This window comes from Gopherus evgoodei, chromosome 2, assembly GCF_007399415.2.
Source record: "Gopherus evgoodei ecotype Sinaloan lineage chromosome 2, rGopEvg1_v1.p, whole genome shotgun sequence".
Classification (NCBI taxonomy): domain Eukaryota; kingdom Metazoa; phylum Chordata; order Testudines; family Testudinidae; genus Gopherus; species Gopherus evgoodei.
The window spans coordinates 12,104,214-12,130,176 of NC_044323.1; the positions used below are offsets into that span (position 1 = coordinate 12,104,214).

The 25,963-nt window shown below is 41.7% G+C and overlaps 1 protein-coding gene across 1 annotated transcript in view; it reads right to left on the reverse strand.

Moving 5' to 3' along the window:
- The window catches only part of WDR48 (WD repeat domain 48), a 57,742-nt gene that overhangs the window by 10,190 nt on the left and 21,589 nt on the right, over positions 1-25,963 (reverse strand). The window contains exons 5-14 of the mRNA XM_030550003.1: positions 25,794-25,923; positions 18,004-18,092; positions 17,583-17,684; positions 15,930-16,154; positions 10,000-10,074; positions 8,367-8,469; positions 6,186-6,283; positions 3,951-4,058; positions 3,376-3,472; positions 1,169-1,264 (exon numbers count right to left, since the gene is read on the reverse strand). Of these exons, the coding sequence (XP_030405863.1) occupies positions 1,169-1,264; positions 3,376-3,472; positions 3,951-4,058; positions 6,186-6,283; positions 8,367-8,469; positions 10,000-10,074; positions 15,930-16,154; positions 17,583-17,684; positions 18,004-18,092; positions 25,794-25,923 (1,123 nt within the window). The remainder of the gene's footprint in view (positions 1-1,168; positions 1,265-3,375; positions 3,473-3,950; positions 4,059-6,185; positions 6,284-8,366; positions 8,470-9,999; positions 10,075-15,929; positions 16,155-17,582; positions 17,685-18,003; positions 18,093-25,793; positions 25,924-25,963) is intronic.

Consider the following 25,963-nt stretch of genomic DNA (forward strand, 5'->3'; position numbering starts at 1 on the left):
AGCAATGCAAGAGCCTCCAAAATAGCCTAACAGAGTGCCTCAACCCCATTCTGAGACCATACTGTAAGTGAAATACTAGTTAAACCCACATAATCCATAGGAACATAGGATTGGAAGGGACCTCCTAGGTCACCAAGTCCAGTCACTTGCTATAGCAAGCAATTTTATCATATAATCTCATTCATAATTTTATCAAACTGCATCTTAAACCTAGTTAGTTTGTCACAACTACTCCTACTGGAAGGTTGTTCCAGAATTTCACTCCTTCAATTGCTAGAAAACTTTTTCCAATTTCCACATTAAATTTATTCCAACACATGACAAGGATTTCAGTTGAAGGCCAATCTGATAAAAGAACCAAGAGATTACCAAAACTAATAGTTTTATAAGATAAACATCTGTAAGACATCTGAATTTAAACCACCTCATTTTATGAAGACCATTAAATAGCCAATGGACGCAGAAAACTTTTGAATTGCTTTGGCTCTGGTTGGATGTGAACTTGTGTCCCAGTGAAAAGCTCTACCAATCAGCTTCCAAGCCTTTGAGCTACAGTTTCTTATTTTCTGCCAAATCCACCCCATCTTGTTTGCCATTTACATAACCCTATTGTTAACCTCACCTTTCCTTTGTAGATTACTCCAGAAGGTAGCTTCCTGGGTGAGTACACAATTCTATTTTCAAACACCCGTTCAGTATAACACATTCCAACAAACATGACTGCTATTTATTAGTTTATACTACCCAGTAATGTCTATAAGCAAATTAGGCAATGTGCCCTGGACATTTACCCAGAAAAGCATAACTGAATTACTTTCATTCCTCTGCCCTGTCTAGAACTTAAGGAATTTATTTTCTCCCTTAAAAGCCCAGCCTCTTAATTTTACCAGAATTTTTTTTTCACTGCCAACTAATAGCGTTTCTGTAAATTCACCCTCAATGCAGGATCAGCTTTTCAATTGCTTCCTCTTTATTGTGGCATTCCAAAGGCTTTCAAACAGTACTATTGTCAGTGGAGGAGCGCTACTTGAAACATTCCAAAGCAATGTTATATTAAAAGCTTTATATGTGTAGAAACAACTATAAAAACTCACATAGAACAAAATAGCTATGAATGATAGAGACAAAAGGACTGAAAGATTCCTATATTGTACAGGTGAACACTAACCGTGATTTATTTCATTTTCCTCTTCATCCATTGGATTGATGTGTGTTCTAGGCCAATACTCTAGAAGAGCTTGTAGTAGAAGCCCTCCAAGATTCACTATAACACGATTAAAAACATAGAATATAATTATGTAAAATCACTGATATATATAGCCAGTTTAGAGAAAAAGACAACTCTCCAGGTTTTTAATTCACAGATGGTTAATATAAGCCAATAGTTTGTATTTCTTATCAAAGCTTAAGAGGTTAATGCAGGAGAAATTAAACATTTAAAAAAAGTTAGGTCCCAATCCTGCAACGAACTCCATGCTGCCACTGAGGTCCACTGATGTGGAGTTCATCTCAGGTTCAGGGGCTTAGGCCCAGATCCATAAATGGAGTTAGGTGTCTAACTTCCGCTGTAGGCACCACTGAGATCCTCAAAACCCTGGCTACTAACCCTGAAGGTGCCTAAAATCCTTTGGCACCTAGATTTCCAATAAAATCTTTATGATACCTAAGTTTCTGCTTCTGGGTACGTGCACTGCTGCCTCACTCAAAGAGCTTGAATACCTATCTCATGCCTAAGCCCCAGGAGGATCTTTGAACCATGTGAAACTAGGTATTCCTTTGCCTATCTTGTTGGTTGGGCCCAATCTGGTGGACATGTTCTGAGAACATTAATTCCAAACAAAACTGCGAGAGGGAAAGGAGGAAGAGGCACCTACAGCAACCTCCTTAACCTTTAGTCCAGTGGTTAGGACAGTGTTTCCCAAATAGTTGATCCCAATCCACCTGTGCATTATGGGAAAGTTTTAGATGGTTGCCACATCCAGGGCCAGATGAACTCATCACTTGATTCTGACCTAGGCAAACATACACTTCACCTGGCCTGACTTGGCCAGAAAGCCTCAGGTGGGGGTGGAGAGAAGAGGAGGAGACTGGTGAGCAAGCCTGCCTTGCACTCACCCCACAGTGGGGCTGGGTCCAGTTCCCCACTCTGGTTGTTGCGACCTGGCATACGAGGCTGCAGCACCACTCAGGCTTGGTCTGGCCAGCCGTCCCTCATGAGAGACCTGAGTGGTGCTGAGACCTTGAGTGTCAGGTTGCACAGGGCAGGAGGGCTTGCCCTTCAACCCCAACCCCACCCATCTAGGTCTCCCCTCTATGCTGGGCCAGGGTTAGGGTTGTGGTAACAGGGCAGAGGGTGCATATACATAAATGATGGGTCACAAAAGAAAGACAAAGCTGTTGGTGGGTTGCCTTTGGTAAAACATTTGGAAACCAGTGAGCTAGGACACTCACCTGAGACATGAGAGAACCCTGTTCAAATCTTCTCTTCTCTCAAGGCACAGGGGGGAATTGAACCGGAGTCCCCCATTTCCTGGGTGATTTCACTAACCACTGGACTAAAGGTTATAAGGGAGGTTGCCACTTCCTGTACACCCCCCCCACACACACACACCCACTCTCCTGCTTTTGCATGGATTTAGGTGTGTGCTGCCATTCTTCTTGTAAGAAACAGTTTAGGTGCCTGACTCCAAGAAGGGATTTACAGCTAGGAATCCTAGAGTGGAGATAGGTACCTAATTCCCTTTGAGGGACAGGGTTTAGGACACACCTTTTTCCTTGGCATCTGCTACTGGCTAGCTTAGGCGGCTCCTCACCTACCACTATTGCTTTTGTGGATCACATTCTTAGGTGCTTAAATCTCTCCATGCACTAAGCAAGGAGCCCTATGCCCAACTCTGGTTTGTGGATTCCAACGGGTTGCAAAGCACTTAGAAGTTAGGTGCTCCTGTGCTCTGTGTTGCAATGCCTAAGTTGTTTTGTGGATTTGGCCTTAAGTCTTTAGACTTATAGAAAAAGCTAATTTTGCTATAATTCCTGTCAGCTTGAATTGTTTTTAACAATTATTTTAAGATATGAGTTTATTACAATATTATTCTCTAGCTCAGATCTTTCATGTAATAATTCCAGTCTAGCATTTTTCATTTTGCTTTTTGAAGGAAAATGAAATGGACAAATGAAATAGACAAAGTGAACATAAGATTGCCATTATAAAGCATCTCAGTGGATTTTCATTGGAGAGTCATTTGAAGGATTTAGTCTCAAGAAAAGTGGGGAAGTCTAAGCAAGCACAAAATTACCATCTACCAGAAATATACTAATTTATGTAATGGGGTTTTGTATTGTTTGAATGAAATGTTAATTTCAATTAAAACTCACATTTTGGATCAGATCCATCTGGACTGCTAAACCCAGCATCTTTTGCTGAAACCCAAGCTGCAAAGCAGTCACTCTCATCTAAAGTAATTGTCAACATCTGTCAAAAGAAGACCATTGGGAGGAATACAATATGAATATTGTATTAAGAATCCTGCAGGTTTCTTTTATATACAGAAGACACACTAAACTGCAACTACAAAATATGGCAGTGTCTGATAATACACAGACTGTCTACAAACACTCCATTTGTCAAATTTTATTACATTAGTAATTGCAGTGTACAAGAGTAGTTTTAACCAACATTATCTCCTTGCAAAGAATTCTGTAATTAACTACTTTTCAAGTTATCAAGATCCAAAGAAGCATTCATTGACATGTTGATTGAAAGATATATTATACATCAGATAATCAAAATATAGTTTATGCCATATACACGTTAAATTAAATCTTAGAGTAAAAGCTTTATATGGCTCACAGAAGGGTTGCTTAATATAGCATATGTGTGAATGCTTTCATGAATGGTCATATGAAATGACAAACGCCCAAATTAGGAAAAAACTTAAGTTGTGTCTTACCCCAGTTTTTAAGTCTACTGAGAACCAGTTTGGCACATACACCATTTTAAATCTCTTCTTAATTTCTTCTTCAAAATCTACTTTCCCAAGATCTTCAACTTTACATGCCTGTACACCAGAATATTAAAAAAATATATAAGTTTCTTAATACTGAATATGCAGTCATATCCACTGTTAAAACCTTTAACTTGCATATCAGAAATTGTATGCTAAGTAAGCTTTTTATTTTTCTTGATAGCTTGATTGATGCCACTGCCCTCCAAATACTAAAACAGAGAAGTATGGAAACACCACTTCAAAGCAACAAACTTCTTCCCCAGTGTTGAACATTGTCTTGCCTTGAACTGTAGTTCATTTTAAAAAAAATAAACAGACTGAATCAAAGAAAAAAGGAACAAAATGAATATTAATACTATTCATTACAAGTTCAGCATCCACTAGCTCTATAAAAATGATAATCTGATAGTGGTATTTATTGATCTATTGACAAATTAATACAAAAATGGATTTTGAAATGCTCTTTTTATTTTTAACTTCCTTTTTAATCTGAAAGAATTACTTACCTGTTCTTAGACTTGTCAGTAAAGACACCCTTCTCTCCTCCCCCTACTACTGGAGTGCACCTGCACACTAAGTTTGGAACCTCTAGTAAGGTCTGAGCAATGCTATGCTCTCAGATACTTTCTTGAGCCATGGAAAACTCTGGTATAAGTAAACATTACCCTCCCCCCACCAAAACTATCATTTACTCTCAGTTCCTTACACTCTCTCAGAACTGAAAATAGGTTCCAGGAAGCAGGGATGGAGGGTGGAGTCATAAGTGAGTAACTCCTCTCTCTTTGCTTTAAGTATAGTCAGTACAGATCCCCAGTTTTAAAGTGGACTGAATCTATATAGAAGCTTCTTGTGAGCTAGTGGGTATCCCAGTCCCTGAAAGCAAGGTGCATTCAACTACATGCCTTTGGAATGTTCCAACAGTGAAATATGTAAAGACACTATCAGGTGCTCAGTTCATCCTTTACACAGCATTGATCTCTGGACTTGGCCAAAAGATCTAATGCCTACCTCAGGAGATCAGTTTTTTATAGTTGTGCGATTAGATAGCCTCCTCATCAATTTCCTACTGCTGGTGAATCTGCCCAATTTGTACTGACAGTATACAAAAGGAGAAAGAAAAGTTACTCACTTTCTCTGGAATTCTTCAAGCAGACATTAAAAATACACTCTTCAACCTCCATCCCTGTTTCTTCAGTCTACAATGGATTCTAAGGCACTGTAGGGTACCGTACTTTGTTATAGAACCTTGTCTGGAGCATTCCATGTATCAAGAGAAAATGCCAATTTCTCAAAAGCCCTTACACATCTTAAAAGCCCATATCCCACTGACTTTTGGAGAGACTTAGGAGCCTAAATGCCGGTCACTTTTGTAACTGGAATTCAGGCATTTTTTAAAGCAGATCCCACAATAGTCAGTTTTTTTAGAAGGTATATGCACAAATATGCAATCTGAACTGGCATTTCCTGATTTGTGCTGCTTATTGATGATAAGTAAGGATAAGATTTTGTCATGGATATTTTTAGTAAGTCACAGACAGTTGACGGGCAATACTGAAAGATTCATGAAAGCCTGTGACCTGTCCGTGACTTTTACTAAAAATGTCCATGACAAAATGGGGAGCTCAGCTGCAGGGCTCCCACACTACCCACAGTGGCTAGGCAGCTGCAGGGACCCGCTCGGAGCTCTGTGGGCCCCTGCTGCATGGGAGAGCCTCCACGGCAGCTAGAAGCCACAGGGAGCCCTCAAAGTCCGCGATGGCTGGGAGCTGTGGGGGGCCCCCCACAGCTCCTGGCCACCATGGACTGAAGTCACAGAGGTCACTGGAAGTCACAGATTCTGTGACTTCTGTGAACTCCGTGAAAAAATTGTAGCCTTAATTATAATGCTTTGACTGATGTCCATCTGTTCCCCTCCTCCCACACATTCTTATTGTGTTCAGTGTTTTATTTTAAAGACAGAATTTTAAACACATTCATGTAAGAATGAACAGTATTGCAACAGAAGAGACAAATATCATCCTTTAGCAATGAGTCTTTAAAAAAACACTTGCGCTACGTTCTGTGGCACAATGAGGACCCTATTTTCTCCAATCATCACCTCACATGCAGACAAATTGCAAAGGGAAGAGAAGACCAGAAATCCATTAATACATGTCTAATCCAAAATTTTACACTTACCTTCAATACATCCCAGTATGCCACATTATTATTTGTATCTTTGGTTAATATATGTCTCTTGTCATTAAGAATGTGGCACTGAATAATACTAGCACCTCCTAGCAGTCATAAAGAAGAAATAAAGTCAGCAATGCCATTTCATTTAATTAAAAAAACAACAATGTTAGACTGCTACAAAAGTAGGGGCTATTCCTCAGCTCCACCAATTTGGCATGAAGCCGTTTCAGCACATAATGAATATATGGCATGTATACATACCTACATGCATTTGAACAATGATGTTGATATATTGTACAGTCAATTGCTTAAACCACTTTGGGTTGTTATGAAATATACTCAAAATATAAAAAAAACAATTTCAATCAAGTTTATTGCTATACAGCAGGGGTTCTCAAACTTTATTGCACTGCAAACCCCTTTTGACAACAAAAAAATGCTACATGACCCCAGGAGGGGAGACTGAAGCCTGAGCCCTGCCATCCCAGGTGGAGGGGGGCCAAAGCCCAAACCCCGCTGCCCTGGGCGGGGAAGGGGGAGGGGCAAAGCTGCAGCCCAAGGGCTTTAGCCCCAAGTGGGGAGCCTGTAACCTGAGCCCTGCTGCCCAGGGCTGAAGCCCCTGGGCTTTGGGCCCGGGAGGTGTGGTTCGGGCTTAAGCTTCGGCCCTGGCCAATCTAACACCAGCCCTGGTGACCCTACTAAAATGGGGTTGTGACTCACTTTGGGGTCCCAACCCACAGTTTGAGAACTGCTGCTACACAGCAATGATAATATAATACAAGAAAAAGGTTCTATACAGAGACTATAATATGGGCTTGATCCAAAGCCCCTTGAAATCAATGGAAAGGTCCATATTGACTTCAGTGGGCTTTAGATCAGGCCTTACGTCATTTATAGGCTTTAACTGTGGCAATGATTTTGAAACTGTACTTAACAGGGAGCAGTATTTGATATTTATCTGAAATAACTAATCACATTTCCAACTCTTCATCACTCACAGATCTTACATTATGGTCATCATTAACAAAGTACCAACAGAATAACCCTAAAATCAAAGGCTGAGAAGGGTTAGTGATTTTTTTCTTTTAAATTATATCGTTCACCTCACAAGCTAAAAATATGCCTGACACACACAGTGGTAAGATACTATTATACAAAATATGCTAATTTCTGTAGTTCAGGTTATAGCAAAGACAAAATACCAAGGAATTCATGCATCCGAAGAAGTGAGCTGTAACCCACGAAAGCTTATGCTGAAATAAATTTGTTAGTTTCTAAGGTGCCACAGGTACTCCTGTTCTTTTTGCGGATACAGACTAACATGGCTGCTACTCTGAAATCAATCTTTAATATATTTAGCCTCAATACCCCTGTGAGGTAATGTAAGGAAATGATTAAGGGTATATCTACACTTCAGAAAAAGGTGTATTTTTAACTGAGGTTAGTTAACTCAGGTTACAATAACAGTGAAGACACAGCAACTCTGCTTTTAACTCAGGTCAGCAGCTCAAGTTCAACCCCAGGTTTCCTTATAGGCTTTATCTTGAGCTGCTAACCCAAGTTAAAAGCCAAGTTGCCACATTTTCATTGCTTTTTAAACAGCATTAGAGAACTTGAGTTAGCTAACCCCAAAACCATACTTTTATTCTGCAGTGGAGATACATCTTAAGTGAATTGCCCAAGGTCTCACAGGAAGCCTGTGATGGAGCAGGGAATTGTACCCAAGTCTCCAGCATTCCTGGCTAGCACCCAACCCATAGGACTGAACCCTTATTTTCTCAAAAGGCCTTGTCCATCAGCTCTGATAAACCAAGTTAGAATGAGCAGCTAGGCTGAACAGGTGGTATCTAGAAGAGCCATCTCCCAAACCCCTCCCATTCCACACATTCCCGCCCCACTAAGTTTATAAAAGAACAGTTTAAATGCTTTTAGTGGAATTTTCTGTTGTTGTTCTTCCACTTAATGTTCACATACCATACTAAAGTTTTATACTGCAAATTTTTTATATTGCATTTTCAGATAAATATGGGCCTGATCCAGAGCCCCATGAAGACAATGGAAAGGCTCCAAAAGAACTTTATGTGCTTTGGAATAGGTCCTGTATTTGTCACGCTATCTTCTTCACCTGCCATTTTTGCTAGGAATATTAATTATTTTTTGAGATGTTCTGAAAGACCCATTTACCTTTGATAACTTGGTCAGGCTGTGTACAAAGAGGTGTTATAGGATTAGTACAGTCATTGTCATAGTCACCAGAAGCTCTAAAATTATGAATTCCCTTCAAAGTCTAAAAGAAGAGACACAAGCATGACAGTCATAATTTGCAGAGATCATTAAAACCTATGAACACAGCTAGCCACGGTGAGTGAGGTAACATCTTTTATTGGACCAACTTCTGTCAGTGAAAGAAACAAGCTTTCGTGCTAACTCAAAAGCCTGTCTCTCACCTCATACAAGTCCACTCAATCCTACTTCCTGTTCAGCCAATCGCTAAGATAAACAAGTTTGTTTACATTTACAGGAGAGAATACTGCCCACTTCTTCTTTATAATGTCACCTAAAAGTAAGAACAGGTGTTCATATGGCACTGTTGTAGTTGCAAGGTATTTACGTGCCAGATATTCTAAACATTCGTATGCCCATTCGTGCTTCAACTTGTAGGCACTAAAGTTTTATACTGTTTTGTTTTTGAATGCGTATGTGACGTAGTGGGGATTTTCCATTATGTTGTATGTGAGCCTGTGTGTCTTACTGTTTTGCATGAATGTGGTGTGTGCCTCAGTTTCCCTGTGTACTGCACCAATGTCTAGGTGGTGGGAATAAGGGTGTGTGACTTTTGCGGGGCTACTCCAGCTGCCTGAATGGATGCTCAGGACACCCCCTCATAATCTGAGACCCAGGAGGGGGATGAGACCAGGTGACTCTTGGCCCGGGAAACGAGACAAAGGCCGGAGGAGGAACAACGGGCAGGGCAGGGGCCAGGCAGCTGGAAGTGAGTCAATCTCGGCTGGCTTGGGGTACAGGGGGAGGACCAGAGCGCAGGCTCTGGGCTCCTCTCCCCCGGAAGATGAACTTGGATGAAAGTCACTGTTTTCTGTGGTAGCAAGTTCTGTTCTACACTGTGTTCCTGTCGACTAATAAACTTTCTGTTTTACTGGCTGGTTGAGAGTCACGTCTGACTGCAGAGTTGGGGTGCAGGGCCCTCTGGCTTCCCCAGGAGCCCCACCCGGGCGGACTCGCTGTGGAAAGTGCACGATGTGGAAGGGGATGCTGAATGCGCTGAGGTCAGACCCAGGAAGGTACAAGCTGTGTGAGCTTCTTGCCTTGGAGACAGTATGCTCAGAGAGAGGAGGCATGTTCCTCCAGAGTCCTGACTGGCTTCATATGGAGTAGTTCCAGAGCATTGCCCTGATGACTCCATGATAGCAGTAATGTAAAATAAATTCTACATTTGTAATTTGCACTTTCACGATAGAAAGTGCACTACATGATAGATGTGAATTGAAAAATACTCTCTCATTTTTTACAGTGCAAATATCTGTAATAAAAATAATATAAAGTGAGCACTGTACACTTTGTATGCTGTGTTGTAACTGAAATCAATATATTTAAAAATGTAGAAAAAAACAAAAAATATTTATAATAAATAATAATAGAATATCAATTAAAATTTATCTATGAGATTAAAACAGATTAATTGCGACTCTTTTTAAATTGTGAGACTGTGATTGTTTAAAAAAATTATTTGACAGCCCTATACTAAACTCATACTGAACTTAAATATTAGCCCTATAATGGAGGAAAGAAAATCACTCACCCACTTATTCACAGAAGATTTAGTTGTTGCAACCCAAAGAGCTGGAGGAGGATCAGCTGATCTATCAAGTTCCATCTGAATAATTAAACCACAGAACACTTTTAAATAACCCAAGTTTCACTTTTTCCTTTTCAAGAATTTTTTGCTTTCGAGTGACTTCCACTCATTGCCAGATGTGCTCCAGAAACAGTACTACCTTCAAGCTTACTGAAGAAATACAAGTTTCAATACAGTAAATAGCTAATTGCAATTTTTAACTTTATTAGTGATTTTAAATTTCATTACAAACAATAAAAACTATTTTAAATCTCTAAAAACATTTTAGATGTGACTAGAAATTGTGTAGTTTAAATAAATATTGAATATGTTTAAGTTGTTTTTAGCTAATCAGTTGTGGTTTAAAATGTTTCAAAACTACAGTATTTTTATACATTATCTAAGATTTTAATATTTGACATGATCATTTTAAAAAAGATACACTTAAAGCTCAGTACTACTAAATATGTAGAATTTCAGAGAATTTGATTCATTTGCTGGTCTACTATAGCAGTAGTGATCCATCCTAGTTAAGGATCATAGAACATTTCCATTCTAGCCCTATGTGTGATCACAATTTTTTAAATTTCATTTTCAGTTGAAATTGTCCAGGTTTTGACCCCTTTAAAAACTAAACTTTAGATATGCAGAGTACATTCTGAATATGTTTCTTTTGCTAAGCCAGTAAAGCATGCAGCTAAGGAAGACCAGACTGCTCATGCATTTTAGCTGTGCATTAGAATATACATCATTTGGGGTCCTAGCTGTTCCAATGGTACATAGCCAAATAGTGACCAGCTATGACATTCTCCTTCCCTCATCTTTTTTCCTTGTTTTTAAAAATAAGACCTTAGATATTTGTATGCAATTTCCTAAATTAAGAGAACGTTACTGTTGCAAAATTAGATACTCCAAAGCCCTATACAACCTTAACTCTGCTCTCTCTTGTGAGTATGCATCACAGTACAATCTAGTTACATGATCATATACTATTTCTCAAATACAATATACATTTTTTTCTTCACGACTTAGAAACACTGTTGTAAATTTTTGTCACTCCCCCCTCCCCTTGAATACCTACATTACTAGGTACATGGATACACCCAGAGTGCATAGCTTTTTTGCGTGGAAAGCATTTACGGAAAAATACGGGTAAGTTTATCTACTCCTGAGGGAATTCTGCACCAAAAATAAAAATAAAAATTCTGCATACAATATTTTAAAACTCTGTAAATTTTATTTGTCAAAAAAATGTGGAGACTCCAGTATGGCACTGGGGAGCACAGGTCACTGACTTTACAGAAGTGAGAGATCATTGTGTAGTTCCCCCCTGGGGGACAGACTCAGCGGTGAGGCTGCACCCAACTCTGACATAGCACAAGGACCAGACCTGAACCAGAAACACCCCAGGGCCTTGTGCATCAGGTGTGAACAAAAAGAATCCAAGTGTAGAGGGGCTTAGTGTGGGGGGATCCAGGTATGGGTCAAGAGGGTTCTGTGTGGGTCAATCTGGGTGCAGGCGGCTCAGTGGGGGATCCGGATGCGGGGGGAGAGGGTGGGATCTGGATGCACAGGGGCTTGTTGGGGGAGGGAGGGGTTTCTGGATGCAACAGTAATGGGAGTCTGCAGAGAGGGTCTGAATGTGTGGGGGTTGGGAGGATAGGGAAGCAGCTCCCTGTACAGAGATCCCTCCCTCTGAAGCTGAGGAGCGATGGGTGCAGGAAGCTGGGGGAAGGAGGGGAGTTTGCAGAAGGAAGGCATTCAGCAAGCAAGCAAACAAAAAAAAAAAACCCACATCCCTTGTATCTGTGGATGGGTCCAGGAGCATTCCCCCATCCCAGATGTGTCTATGACTAATGCCCTGGAAGGTTACAAGGTCATGAACTGTCTCTCTTTCTGCATAATATCAAGATGCAGCTAATAGTTCAGTAGCTCAAGGACATGAGTGGAATTAGGACTTTCTTGCTAAATGGATGCTTCGCAGGGGAGTAAGCTCATCTGAGCCAATGATGTAGCAGTCTCCTCTCAAGTCTGGTAAGTGGCTTCACATATGTACAGGCAGACATATAGCCTAATAATGAGAGACAAGTCTGTACCATCATAGCTGGCTGCGATTTCACATTGTTCAGGAATGACTAAAGGGAGAGGAATCTGTCTCCTGGCAAGTAAGCCCTTACAGTTGTGGACTCTATCCTGGTTCACAATTTACTCTATTGTTTGAGACAAAGAATTCATTTCTCAGAGCCCTTATCTTTTAGAATCCCCTTGGTGGACCTTCCCCCCCCCCTTGGACCTGCAGATAACACGAGAGAACCTTATGTTGGTTGCACATAAAAAATGTTTGAAGCCCTCAAACGGGACTTGATAGAGCTTTTCTACTCACTTTGAAGTAGGAGAAAGGGAGACTGCAGCACGCAACAGTCCCTTTGCTGAGTCCAATATAGTCTCATTGATTGGAAGGACAATTCTTGTCAGCATCCAGGAAATGAGGTAATTGAACAGTCTGTGCTTGAATCACCATTGTCTCAACATCCAAAGTTTCAGCTATCCTCCAAAACAGATCTTGAGCAGCCCAAAAGTTACTGATGACCAGAGTCAGGGCTGAGGTGACAGCCTCATTTGGGGAACAGAAGGATTCGTTAGATCGGGAAGGCGATTGGAGAGTGTTCTAAACCACATCGGCTCCATCACAGGGAGGTTCTTCTGATTCTGGTGCAAAATTCCTGGCTACTAACGCAGATGGTGACTGAGACCTCCTGTTTTCTGGTACACTAATGGAGCTCTACTCTGGGACCTGTGGGAGGGTGGGCCCCAGTACTGCCAGCAGGCCCCAATGGTAAATTGTACACTTATTGGCCAAACTGTCTCCCGAAACTTCTCTGCGGCGGATGGCTTGCTTTCAATCCTTCATGTTGAAAACGATTTGGAAGACTTGCCTTTGGAGGAACGCTCCAAGTCTTCCTTATGGGTGCAGCCCACTGTGCCCTGAGCTGTGCTTGTGCTCAGCGTGGATACATCATTTGGTGTCTGAAGTGGATGGCATAGTGCTAGTGGCATCATCAGCATGGACTGCTTCAGCACCAAGTGCATTGGCATCAACCCCAGGGCAAAGAGACTTGGCTCCTCTGGGCTTCTTCTCCCTGCTGGCATCAGAGGTATGGTGCCCAGGGGCACTTGCCATAGCTAGCTTCCTCAACTCCAGCTTGGAGGATGTCTCTTCTCCAGGATTGGACATGACCTTTGGATATGTCCTTCTGAGACAGAAAAGACATCACACGGTGGGCTAGCTTTATATCCTGTGGCTTTACAGTCTGCCATACTGGTGGTTGGTGTGAACTACTTCACTCTGCTGTGAAGTAGCGTATAGAGGGTCTCCCTATCCCTCTTTGTTTGGAACATTCAACGAGTAATAAGAAAAAATGAGGGTGAAGAAGAATTTCTTCACAAGAGGTTTGAGACTGAAGCTTTAAAAGCTACAGTGGGTTTGACACTGTTCAAGTTCTGTCTTGCTGCCACAGGCAGTAGGAGGAAACTGAGGCAGGATTGACACTGTTCTGCCCTTCATGCCCTTGGATGGAAGGACACTGAGGAATAAGGTGCATGCACAGCTCCCAAGGACACTACTACTCAAACAATTCCGAGCCTGTGTCCATGACACACACCTCTATAATGGGATCATCAGACATGCATTCAAATAAAAATTAAATTTAGTGAACATTGGTTGTTTTACATATATTCTTACATAGTTACATTTGCAGCTGTTCTGTTATATAACATGGCACAGATTAAGCATAACTATGTTTTACACTTTTCATATGAGTGAGTTATGGATTGTCTAGACAGAGGTTCTCAAACTGTGGTCCGTAAGCTCCATTCAGGTGGTCTGTGACAGTTCCCTCTAAGGTGCGCACCTGGGAAGTCGCACACAAGAGAATGAAGAGCCACCCACTTTACTAGCGGACCCTGGAGAAGACGTACAAGTAAGGTGAGGTGGTGGCCTTGAAGGGAATAGGGGGTAACTGGGAGGGTGCAGTGGGGTGAGAAGAAGAGGTGGGGGGGCGGAGGTGGATTTGGGACACGCAGGGCCGTAGTGGCCAGAGAAAGAGGCAACTTTCCCCAGCTTCAGGGCTGCAGCTGCCGGGGAGAGATGGCCCTCCTTCCCAGCCTCAGCTCTGTGGCTGCTGTGGAGGGGGAGAGACCCCCTCCTTCCCAGCCCCCAGCTAGAGGGCTGCCGCGGCAGGGGAGAGAGGGCACATCCATTGCATTCGGAAGGTGAGACTACTGATATTAAAATACGAGTTGTGTACTTTTAGAACAAAAAACATTTATTATTATTACTTTTTTTTTTAAATATAGTGATTTTATCCAAAGCATTTTACAATAGTTGGCTAATGGTACAAACAACATTTAGAAAGATCATTAAGTGGCCTGCTGAAACCCTCAGCAATTTTCAAGTGGCCCGTGAAAAAAAAAGTTTGAGAACCACTGGTCCAGGATACTGAACAGCATACAAAGCTACCAGTTGTTACCCACATCTGATATTGTAGGAAAAAAGCATCCAATTAGTGTATTTGAGAAATAGCATGTAACCAACACTGTAACTAAAGGCTGTTGAAATACATACACACCAAGTGGGAGAGCCAAGTGTGTTTCCAAACACATGAGTACTTAACCACTGAATCTAAGGCCTTGTCTACACCACAAAGTTGCAGCGCTGGTGAGGGAGTTATAGCGCTGCAACTTAGGACATGTATACATCTGCAGGGCATCACCAGCGCTGCAACTCCCTGTTTGCAGCACCGGCCGTACAGCTGTTGAAACTCGGGTGTAGAGGATCCAGCGCTGGTGATCCAGCGCTGGTCATCAGGTGTAAACACTCACCAGCGTTTTTCTTGACCTCCGTGGAATAAACAGGTATCCCAGCATACCAGAGGAAGCCTCTCTGGTAATCAAGCAGGTCTCCTTCCCCGCGGTTTGCAGGGGGGTTCGGGGAACGCGAGAGCAAACCGCGGGGAAGCAGGTCTCCTTCCCCGCGGCTTGCTCTCGCATTCCCCTAACCCCCGTGCAAGCAGATCTCCTTCCCCGCGGTTTGCAGGGGGGTTCGGGGAACGCGACAGCACACCGCGGGGAAGGAGATCTGCTTGCACGGGGGTTCAAAAAACACCGGAGCAAACCGCTGGGAAGGAGACCTGCTTGCAGGGGGGTTCGGGGAACACCGGAGCAAACCGCTGGGAAGGAGACCTGCTTGCACGGGGGTTCGGGGAAGGCGAGAACAAACCGCGGGGAAGGAGACCTGCTTGGGAGGGGGGGGGGGTGTTCGGGGAACAATGGAGCAAACCGCGGGGAAGGAGACCTGCTTCCCCGCGGTTTGCTCTCGCGTTCCCCTAACCCCCCTTGAAGCCGCCCAACAGCACTGCAGTGTGGCCACATCTAACACCACTTGCAGCGCTGGTTGCTGTAAGTGTGACCACTCTGCAGTGCTGGCCCTATACAGCTGTACTAATACAGCTGTAACCACCAGCGCTGCAAAATTGTAGATGTAGACATACCCTAATTCTCTTTCCATAACTCTTAATGGAAATAATTCTCAGAGCAACTCACTCCCTAATGCAAGGATCTGAAAAGTCCTTTTCAGAGAATGAAAATCTGCAAATCGTCATTAGATTCAAAATTTTACCAGGGATCAAAATACTCTCTTCAGGACTAGTAATTAGAAAATTTTACTGGTCCTAAGAACAAATGCAATGGTCCAAAGGATTTCCAGCTTTGTTATGTTATAAGATGGTGTACCTTAAACAGCAAGGTCATTCCATTTACCATCTTGCATTTTAGGAGCTACCAAAAGCTCTTATGGAAGATCAAACTTGTAGCAATCTTTTAGGTAAATCAATTACCTTAAGAACTGGTGCCTTTTCTTCACAGATGAGCACACGGATATCAGGATTTCGTAAATCTGTGCAATAAATCTTTCTGTCTCTTCCTCCTGAATAAACATGAGTGAAGGGTTCATTGACCTGCAGAGCCCAAACACCTTCATCGTGGACTCGATATGTGGCTATGCACCTCTGCTGGCCAAGGGACCACAGACGAATAGTTCCATCAGAGCTGCCTGAAAGACACTGAGCAACAAACATTGTATTTAAACTTAAACTATACAAGTAAGTATCTGGAAAAAAGTGACTGTAAAAAAAAACAAAAACCCAAAACCAGTTCTTGTATGGAGGCTCTAGAAATCTTACATTCATATTTTTCCATTAAGACTGTGTTAAACTGAGAATTGCAAAGTCAAAATTCTGGTCACATTTTTCTTTACCTGATGCATATATCGTACATTACATCAAGAGAGACTGAGATAATATTCCCAAATATACTCGATCATAAGGTGGTTTGTTTATAAGCCAACCACCCCAAGATGGATAAGTAAAATAGGAAAATGTTTATGACCCATTCATAAGCCAACGCTATAATTCAGGGGTCAGCAAACTTTGGCTCCCGGACTATCAGGATAAGCAGCTGGCGGGCCGAGATGGTTTGTTTACCTCGAGTGTCCACAGGTACAGAGGTAAACCTAAGTAAACGAACCGTCCCAGCCCACCAGCTGCTTACCCTGACAGGCCGGGACAGCAACTGGTGGGGAAATTGGGGGGAGGGGAGAAGTTAGGGGTCAGGGGAGTAACCTGTGTGACCACCCCCCACATGACCCCACCCCTAGCCCGGGACTCTCCCTATCCCATCCCTTCCCACCTTAGCTGGGGGGGGGGGGGAGAGAATGTCTCTGGCCTGGCTGGACCTGCTCTGGCAGGCTGGGCAGGTGCAGCCACAGCCTGCTCCAGGGGCCGGACCGGGCAGCGCGGCCACATCATGCTCCAGCAGGCTGGGCCAGGCGGCACTGCCACAGCCTGCCAGCCCCAGAGATGTAGCTGCTTCGGAGGCTGGGGGTGGAGAACAGCGCAGCCAGAAGCAGAGAGACTCTGACCCCGCCTCTCCCCTTCTGGCTCTGCTCGCTGTGCTGCCTCTCCTTGCTCCCTATGTTGGGGGGGGGGGGGGGGGCTGTGTCCCACCTCTCCCTCTCTATACGAGTTCATAAGCTGATCCCCTTCTCCGATGCTTCCCCTTTATACTAAAAAAATTCGGCTTGTGAATGAGTATATACGGTAATTGTTTTATTCCCTCCTCCAAGTCTCCCTCTCCCAAACACGAACTAACCTATATATTAGTTTACAAGTAAAATAAAGGATAAAATATTCAGATATGAAATCACAAATTCATTTCTTTAAAAGTATACTTATGTCAATTCTCTTAGCTACAGGTCACAACTACGCTTCAAAAGTAAAGTGAAATGTTAGATTATTAATTTAGCTTAAAATATTTATATTAGAGTACTCACTTTTAAACCAACTTACTTTAAGTTTTATTTAAAAGACTTGCTATATTCTACATAGAAAAGGTGGAAAAACTGTTCTGCACTGAAAAATGTAACAATTTTTATAGCTCTTTAAAGAAAAAGATTAGTGAAAGGTATTTGCGCTTCAAATGAAAACCCATACCTGTGTGCCATCTCTGTTCAACAACAAAGCTTTTACGTTATCTGTGTGCCCTTTAAGTTTCATCAGCTTTGCACAAGTCCTTGGATCCCATACCCTTAAAACCTGTGAAAGCGGACAAGATAATTACATATGTCGTTCTTTTCACACTGGCATTGCCTACATATGAAAAGATCTTTGTAGTAACTCCCATTTCTTCAAATAAATGATTCTTCCAAAAGTTAAAAAAAAATATATTGATACTTTTGCAAGATACCTATATTTTATTAAACTCACAAACACCTAACATGTTATCTGCTATCAGGCATATCTGCAGCAAGAGGATATTTATTTCAGAGTCAATTCAGAATTAGATTAGAACTCAGTGCCTACAAAAAATTAGCAATCATTTTACTAAGGTTGAAATTCTACCAGTCCTGCTTACCTTTTCAGTGGACCCCGATACTATTACTGTTCCCATTTGATTCATTGCAAGGCTGTAAATGGAATCTTTGTTCCCACTCAGGGAAGAAGCTATTGCAAAATAAGATAACAGTATTAATGCTTTGCTTTTTCCATTTGTCAAAAAACAAACACTTACCATACACTTGAAAATGCTGCACTTAAGAGCCAACTGCAGGTTTTGATTCAGTATGACAGTCCTATGTGGAAATACAGAAGGCCCCACCCAAGTATCTAGAATTACTTTTAATAGAAAAAGAATACGAATAACATTGCTAGAAAAAGCCTTCTGAATTCCTGGTTTGCAGTTCTGTAAAAGAATCACTATAATCATGGTACCACTGCAACACCATTGATTGGCATTAGGATCATTAGAGTGCTGTCTGCAGTTTCTTCTCTAAGGCCATGGCTACACTTACAGTTCTGCAGCGCTGGTAGTTACAGCTGTGCTCGTACAGCTGTGTAGGGCCAGCGCTGCAGTGTGGCCACACTGACAGGTACCAGCGCTGCAGTGTGGCCACATTTGCAGCGCTGTTGGGAGTGGTGCATTGTGGGCAGCTATCCCAGCATTCAAGTGGCTGCAACGTGCTTTACAAAAGAGGGGGGTGGGGTGGAATGTGACAGGGAGCGTGGAGGAGACAGACAGACAATGGACTTTTGGAGTTGACACTGTTCTCAGCTCCCTGCCTTGCAAGTTCTAAGGACTGGAAGACACACAGTGCCTACCTTCAATCATTTTAAAAGTTCTGACTCCCCTCCCCCACTCCTCTCTCATTCACTAAATGCAAATTATGCACTCCTAAATACCCGTCGGACCAGATAAGCAACCCCTTCCCCTCTGCCCTGTGAGACTGCTGTTTCTCTCTTCAAGCAAACAGCTGTGAACATTCCAAAGTAATTCCCCTGCCTGCCTCTGCTTGCTCAGCAAACAGGAGCTGTGTTTGTTTTTTAAATAAGCAGTTTGGCTGAACTCCAAGCTCTCCCTTTCTTCCGGTTTGTTGTGGACAGGAATTCTGGGATACCTCCTTATACCCCGGAGGTCAATAAAAGTGCTGCTGGGGTCCACACTTGCTGACCAGCGCTGGATCACCAGCGCCGGAATCGCTACACCCGAGGCTCGACCGGGTGTACAGCCAGCGCTGAAACCAGGGAGTTGCAGCGCTGGCTGTGCTTTGCAAGTGTGGCCACATCCTAAATTGTAGCGCTGTAACCCCCTCACCAGCGCTGCAACTCTCTAGTGTAGCCATGGCCTGACTCTCTCTGTTAACTCCACTGTAAGAGAGGGATTTACAAGAGACTGAAATACACTGGATTTGTGTTGCAAACACAGACTATAACATTTTGCATATGGAAATTCCATCCCACAACTTCTAAAATTGTATTTTATAGATTAAGGAACCTTTTCCTTAGTCCAGTGGAGCAGACATAGCACTTTTAGGTTAGGGATGTGGGCACCTGGGAAGTTGTAGTGTGGGGTGGGGATGTGTGTGTCAGAGAACTTGCTGTTTCTCCAAAACGTAGGGGTGTGTGTAGGCTGTAAGGATCTCATCATCAGTGCAGACGTTCTATTTCTCAATACTGGAGGATCAGGGACACAAAACATCTGAGGAGTTCAGAGTCAACCATCCCTCAAACTTAGTCAGTTTCAGAAAGAAATTCAATAGCTAAGGCATTGGCACAACTAGAATGGTGGTAATGGCACTGATAGCAATTATCATAGTCTTTATTGCAACAAAAGGCATTGTAGACATTTCTGTACAGTACATAAATTCTCCACCAGGTTTTTAACACATGGCTCACCATGCAGCAGCATAAAGATTCTGTCTAGCTGAAAAACTTGTGGCTTCATTTCAGTATCCTCTTAATCTGCTTTTGTTATTTGAAGTATAACCTTTCATGCAAAGACGTTTTTGACATTTATAATCAAGATGCTTTGGCTCAGACTCTTATTGCAGAACCAATGGAAGAACAACAAACAGGACCAACCCCTCAAATGAGATTTGCCAACGCAGTCATTTCCAAGTTTATATTAGATGAAAACTGGTCTTACTCTGTAAGTCTAGTCTATACATATGGAGCAGATATTTTTCTCTTTGATATTAAAAACCCCAGGTTCCCCCAGTTTTGTATGTAATCCATAATATAGGTCAAGGGTTCTCACAACAAAATTTTTGGTGGTCTCAGAGTGTGGCCACCAACTCTTGCTGGTGGCCGCTCTGACAATCTTCCCTAAAATACTCAACTAACTTTAGGAAAAACAGATAAATATGCACATATACATATCCAAATCATTTGTAATTTATTTATGTAGAGCTTTTTTTGCAGACTCAATCATAAAAATAATGTACAGTTATTTCTCTTCTTTACTGGGCCAAAACAGAACAGACACACATTCTCATCTTCTTTTTTGTTGCTTCTTTTGCTTTTTAGATTGCTTAAAAAAAAAAAAGAAATTTGCTAAGCTAGTAAGTCTGCTGTTGCGAAAAGCAATATTTGTATGTTTGTTAATATCACTTTTCACAGCAGACTTACTAGCTAGCTGGGAGGCTGTGAAAAGTGATATTAACATACATACAAATATCAATTGTCACAGCAGACTTACTCAGCCCTGTCGAGTAAGAAGACAAATTAAGCCCTGGATGAGGAGGTAGGCAGGGAGACAGAGGGAGCCAAGGAGGTGGATGGGGGGCTAGGAAGGAAGCAGGGGCCAGGGATGATACGGGGGGTGGTGGTGAGCTAAGGGCTGGCATCCACAGCTGGAGCCACGACTGGAGCCTGCTGCCCGACCCTCCAGGGCTGAAGCCTGAGGCCAGAGCCTCACTGCACCCAGGAAGGTGGGGAATTCACTGGCTGTCTGCTTCTCTGACCTTTGTGGCTTCAGAGGAGGGAAGAAGCCAACCCCTGCTAGTGGCTCTTGCGGAGGGGGCCACTGTTTTCACCTCTTCCTCCCCCCAGTCATTGCTCATGAGGCCATGGCAGCAAGAAAAGCCCCTGGTGGCTGCATTTGAGAAACACTGAGTAGATATACCACATATGTATAGCAAAACAACATGCCTGATTTCACTGAACTTTGCATACATATATATATTTATATTATAGGATATTAGGAAATTACTGTTCTGTTTGCTCAGCAGCCATGATCATATTGTGGTAGGATATTACCAGTCAAAAAAAATGTATTCTTCCAGTTTCATAATATGCAGCATTTGATTAACATACACACATGAGCAAAGGAGAACAGATAGTGTGTCTCTCCACTGTAAAGCATCCAAAAGTACAAATCTTGTCAGAAACAGAAATTTCACACCTTCTCTCTTGAAGGTGGCCTTCAAAAATAAGCACTTTTCCATCTGAATCAGAGTGCCTACATCTAGAAAGACTGATGGATACACCCTTTTAACAAGAGTTTGTCTACTGTAAGGCTCCTTATATGTTTCCTTTCAGTCTGGTAAGAAATTAAGGGTCAAATTCTGCCCACATTTACATTTATAAAACTTAGTGAAGTTGGTAGAATGAGGCCATGGCTACACTGGCACTTTACAGCGCTGCAACTTTGGCGCTCAGGGGTATGAAAAAACACCTCCTTGAGCGCTGCAAGACACAGCGCTGTAAAGCTTCAGTGTAATCAGTGCTGCAGCGCTGGGAGCACAGCTCCCAGCGCTGCAGCTACACCCGTAAGGGATGTGGTTTACGTGCAGCGCTGCTGGTGCTCCGACTACACTCACACTTCAAAGCACTGCCGCGGCAGTGCTTTGAAATTTCAAGTGTAGCCATACCCTGAGGCAGGAGGAGAGGGCAGAATTTAGCTCTACATCTAGCCCATGTATCAAAGGGCCTCTGGGACATACAGTGTGTTTTTCTCTAACCCATTAGGAACATTAGCTACTGAACAATCAAGTGCTTAAGAAGAGTGAAAAAAACAAAGCATTTTTTCTTTTGGGAATCTTTAGTGAATCAACTCCACAGGCCCATATTTGTTTCTACTGCCTTTGAGACAGACAGACATTCTCTCTACCTTCTTTGATCTCAGGTCAAAAAATGGCCTTTGAATTATTTATAGCAATGTTCATTTGCTTCAGCTTGTCCCAATATCACTACAGACGTTTCTAATAAGCCCATCTTCACTTCACCTACAACAGCCTTACAATGTTTTCCTATGAGAAAGCTAGTAAATCTCAAAGTTCCTCTTGCAACCACACCCATTAGGCTAGAAAATGACCTATCCATGGTTGTCAGCAAAGATTACCTGGAAATAGAAACTCCCAACTACTTCAACAATAACCAGGTTTCAGAAGGACTTACTGGAGTAAACCATCAAAAACAAAAGCAAGAGATCATTGCCAGACATTTGGGGAAGACGAGAAAATATCCACCTGCAACAACACCAAGAAGTGTATACATTCTGTCTTTAAAAAACTTAACGTTCCTGCAAGCTGTTTATATGTTCTGTTACATTACATTCATTCCAAGCACACAATCTTTAAAATAGGGCTTGAAAAAAAATCCACCCACCAGTGATTAGTGAGATACTCTTCTCTAGCCAGAGCCTCAGCCATAAATTTCTGCAGAATATTAGCTTTCATTTAAAAAAAAAAACCAACAAAAAAAAAAGTGTTTCTACTCCTCATGGTAACCTAACCTTCCAATGTGAACTAAATGGAAACCAAAACTACAGTCTTCCTGAGTCTACTTTATCAAGCAGTGCAGGATTAAACTTAACAAAATAGGTCATTTTCATTGCTGTTATTCAGAACCCTAGGGCAACACCCAGCTTCTCAGCAGCTAGAATGCTCTAGAGGGAGGAAAAAGAGAAAGTTTCTCTCTTAACCGCTTTATTTTTTATTGCAGGGGTAATGCTTTGTAGTGCGTCATGTAAGACATCCACTAAACAGAGGCGGATATTAAACACCGACTCACAGAAAAAAGGATCTACAAAAACGAACAGTCCTGGGGCACCTTAAAGACTAACAGATTTATTTGGGCATGAGCTTTTGTGGGTAAAAAACCCACTTCTTCAGATGCATGGAGTAAAAATTACAGATGCAGGCATAAATATACTGACACATGAATAACAGAATATCAGGAGATCATCTAGTCCAACCCCACTCACTCCTCAAAGCAAGACCAATCCTGTCCAGGGGGGCATTGGCTGGCATCTATCTACTAATATGACAGATACAGTCATGTGCCAGCAATGCCCCTCTGCCATGTACACTGGCCAAACCGGACAGTCTCTATGTAAAAGAATAAATGGACACAAATCAGACATCAGGAATGGTAACATACAAAAGCCGGTAGGAGAACAGTTAAATCCTCTGGACATTCTACAATAGATTTAAAAGTAGCCATTTTTCAACAAAAAACCTTCAAAAACAGACATCAAAGGGAAACTGCAGAGCTACAATTCATTTGCAAATTTAACACCATTAACTTGAGCTTGAATAGGGACTCGGAGTGGCTGGCTCACTACAAAAGCAATTTTCCCTCTCTTGGTATTGACACCTCCTCATCGATTATTGGGAATGGACCACATCCACCCTGATTGAATTGGCCCTGTCAACATTGGTTCTCCACTTGTAAGGTAACCTCCCTTCTCTTCATGTGTCAGTATATTTATGCCTGCATCTGTAATTTTCACTCCATCATCTGAAGAACTGGGTTTTTTACCCAGGAAAGCTTATGCCCAAATAAATCTGTTAGTCTTTAAGGTGCCACCGGACTCCTCGTTGTTTTTGTGATTAAGATTCACACAGCTACTTCTCTGATAAATAAAAGGATCTGCTGACAGTGCTTTCCCAGTAGCTGGGGTTAACTGGGATTCACCAGGGCATTGCTCCTAGACCTTAGTGTTCACTCCCACCTTATCTCACCCTCTCCTTTTGTATCTGTATCTGCCTATAGCTGTAGACCATATAGCTTTAGTCCTTCCATTAGTAGACATTAGGTATATTTATTAAGTTCGTCTTTAAAAGATTAATTGTATTCATTTTTGCTTTGGCCTAAATACAGAAGATGAGAAGTACAATATGCAGAAAAAGCACTAAACTAATATCCTGTGGGAAAAATACTACAATGTATTAATTGAGAAGTGAAGAGCTTTTGAGGCTAAAGCTCTATTCAGTACAGATGAAATACAGGCTCATTACATTATGTTCAAAGAGATTTCCCCTGTATTCTAGATTCTGTAGCTATCAGCTGCTCTAGTTTTTCAGTTAAGAGTACGTATTGCAAAAAACTGAGATTGATTATCTTTTTTTTTAAAATGATGAGAATTACTTGAATAATTTATATATACTATTAGTACCTGTTAGCAAATAACAATGTTTTTAGTACGTAAATGAATTTGATATACACCTCTACTTCAATATAACGCTGTTCTTGGGAGCCAAAAAATCTTACCATGTTACATTGAACTTGCTTTGATCCACCAGAGTGCACAGCCCCACCCTCCCCCAGAGCACTGCTTTACCGCATTATATCCAAATTCATGTTATATCGGGTGGCGTTATATTGAGATAGCAGTGTATTAACTACTCTCCCAAAATCTTTAAGGTATTAGCAAAGAGTGTATTTGAATAGTAAGGCCAGGGTGTTGGTCCATAACCTGTGAATAACTTATATTCAGGAATTTCTCATTATTATTACACTATAACCCATCCTTGCTGGCACCTCCTCATCTGTGAGAAAACTGATGTCCAGATAGAGTCCTTCTCAAACTACCAAAAGGGTCTACAGAAATATAAGCAGGATTGATAAGGAACAATTGTTTTTGTAAAAGCTTTCTGCAATGATGAAATGGGAATCCATTAAAAGATGTTTTGGGAAATGTCAGTTGTCCTAGCTGTTAGGGATAATGACCAGATTAGAATTCCCTTTTTGCTTATCAATCATGTAACCTAAAGATACCATAAAGGAAATTCCATAAGTAACAAGAAACAGAACCATTAAAACATAATATACAGAGAAATCGATCATGGGAAAATATTTTTCTGTCCACAAAAGGGGTTTCTTTGTCTCATATCCTATAAAAAGACAGAGATACTGGGAATTAGGTAGAGGATGCAAAATCGTTGGCATTTTACCAGACATAGAGAAGAGAAAGACAAAGGTCATCTCTTTGCCTTACACCAAGTGTGGTAATGCAGTGGTTCTCAATCTTTCCCAACTACTAAACCACTTTCAGGAGTCTGATTTGTCTTGCATACACTCAAGTTTCACCTCACTTAAAAACTACTTGCTTACAAAATCAGATTTAAAAATACAAAAAAGAGTCACAGCACACTGTTACTGAAAACTTGCTTACTTTCTCATTTTTACCATATCATCATAAAATAAATTAACAAATAAAAATATTGAACTTACATTTTAGTATATAGTATATACAACAGTATGAGCAAGTAATTGTATATATGAAATTTTAATTTGTACCGACTTCGCTAGTGCTTTTTATGTAGCCTATTATAAAATTAGGCAAATATCTAGATGAGTTGATGTACCCTCTGGAAGACCTCGGAGTACCCCAGGGGTACATATATCCCTGGTTGAGAACCACTGTGGTAATGTATCTATTCTTTCTGTATAGTGCTGTACTAATCTCCAATTAATAATCTTTGATTAAATAATTCCACTTGAACCTGTTATTTGATCATTTCAAATTATTAAAATTCAAACATGTAACAATACACACACAAAAACTCGAGTTTACTGTCCTAAACTGAACTAGTGGAAACTGTTAAGAGAGGCGTTATATTTTAGTTTTTCCCATGTACCTACTTGTGACAGTGTTGTTTGAGGCAGTCAGTGCTGTTAGAGTATTTACATCCCAGAGGAATATCTGTCTGTCCAGCCCGGCAGATGCTACCAGTTCTTTATCTTTTGCATATGCTAAGGCTTTCACATAATCCTACAATAAAATGGGTACAGCAACATGACAATACAGAACT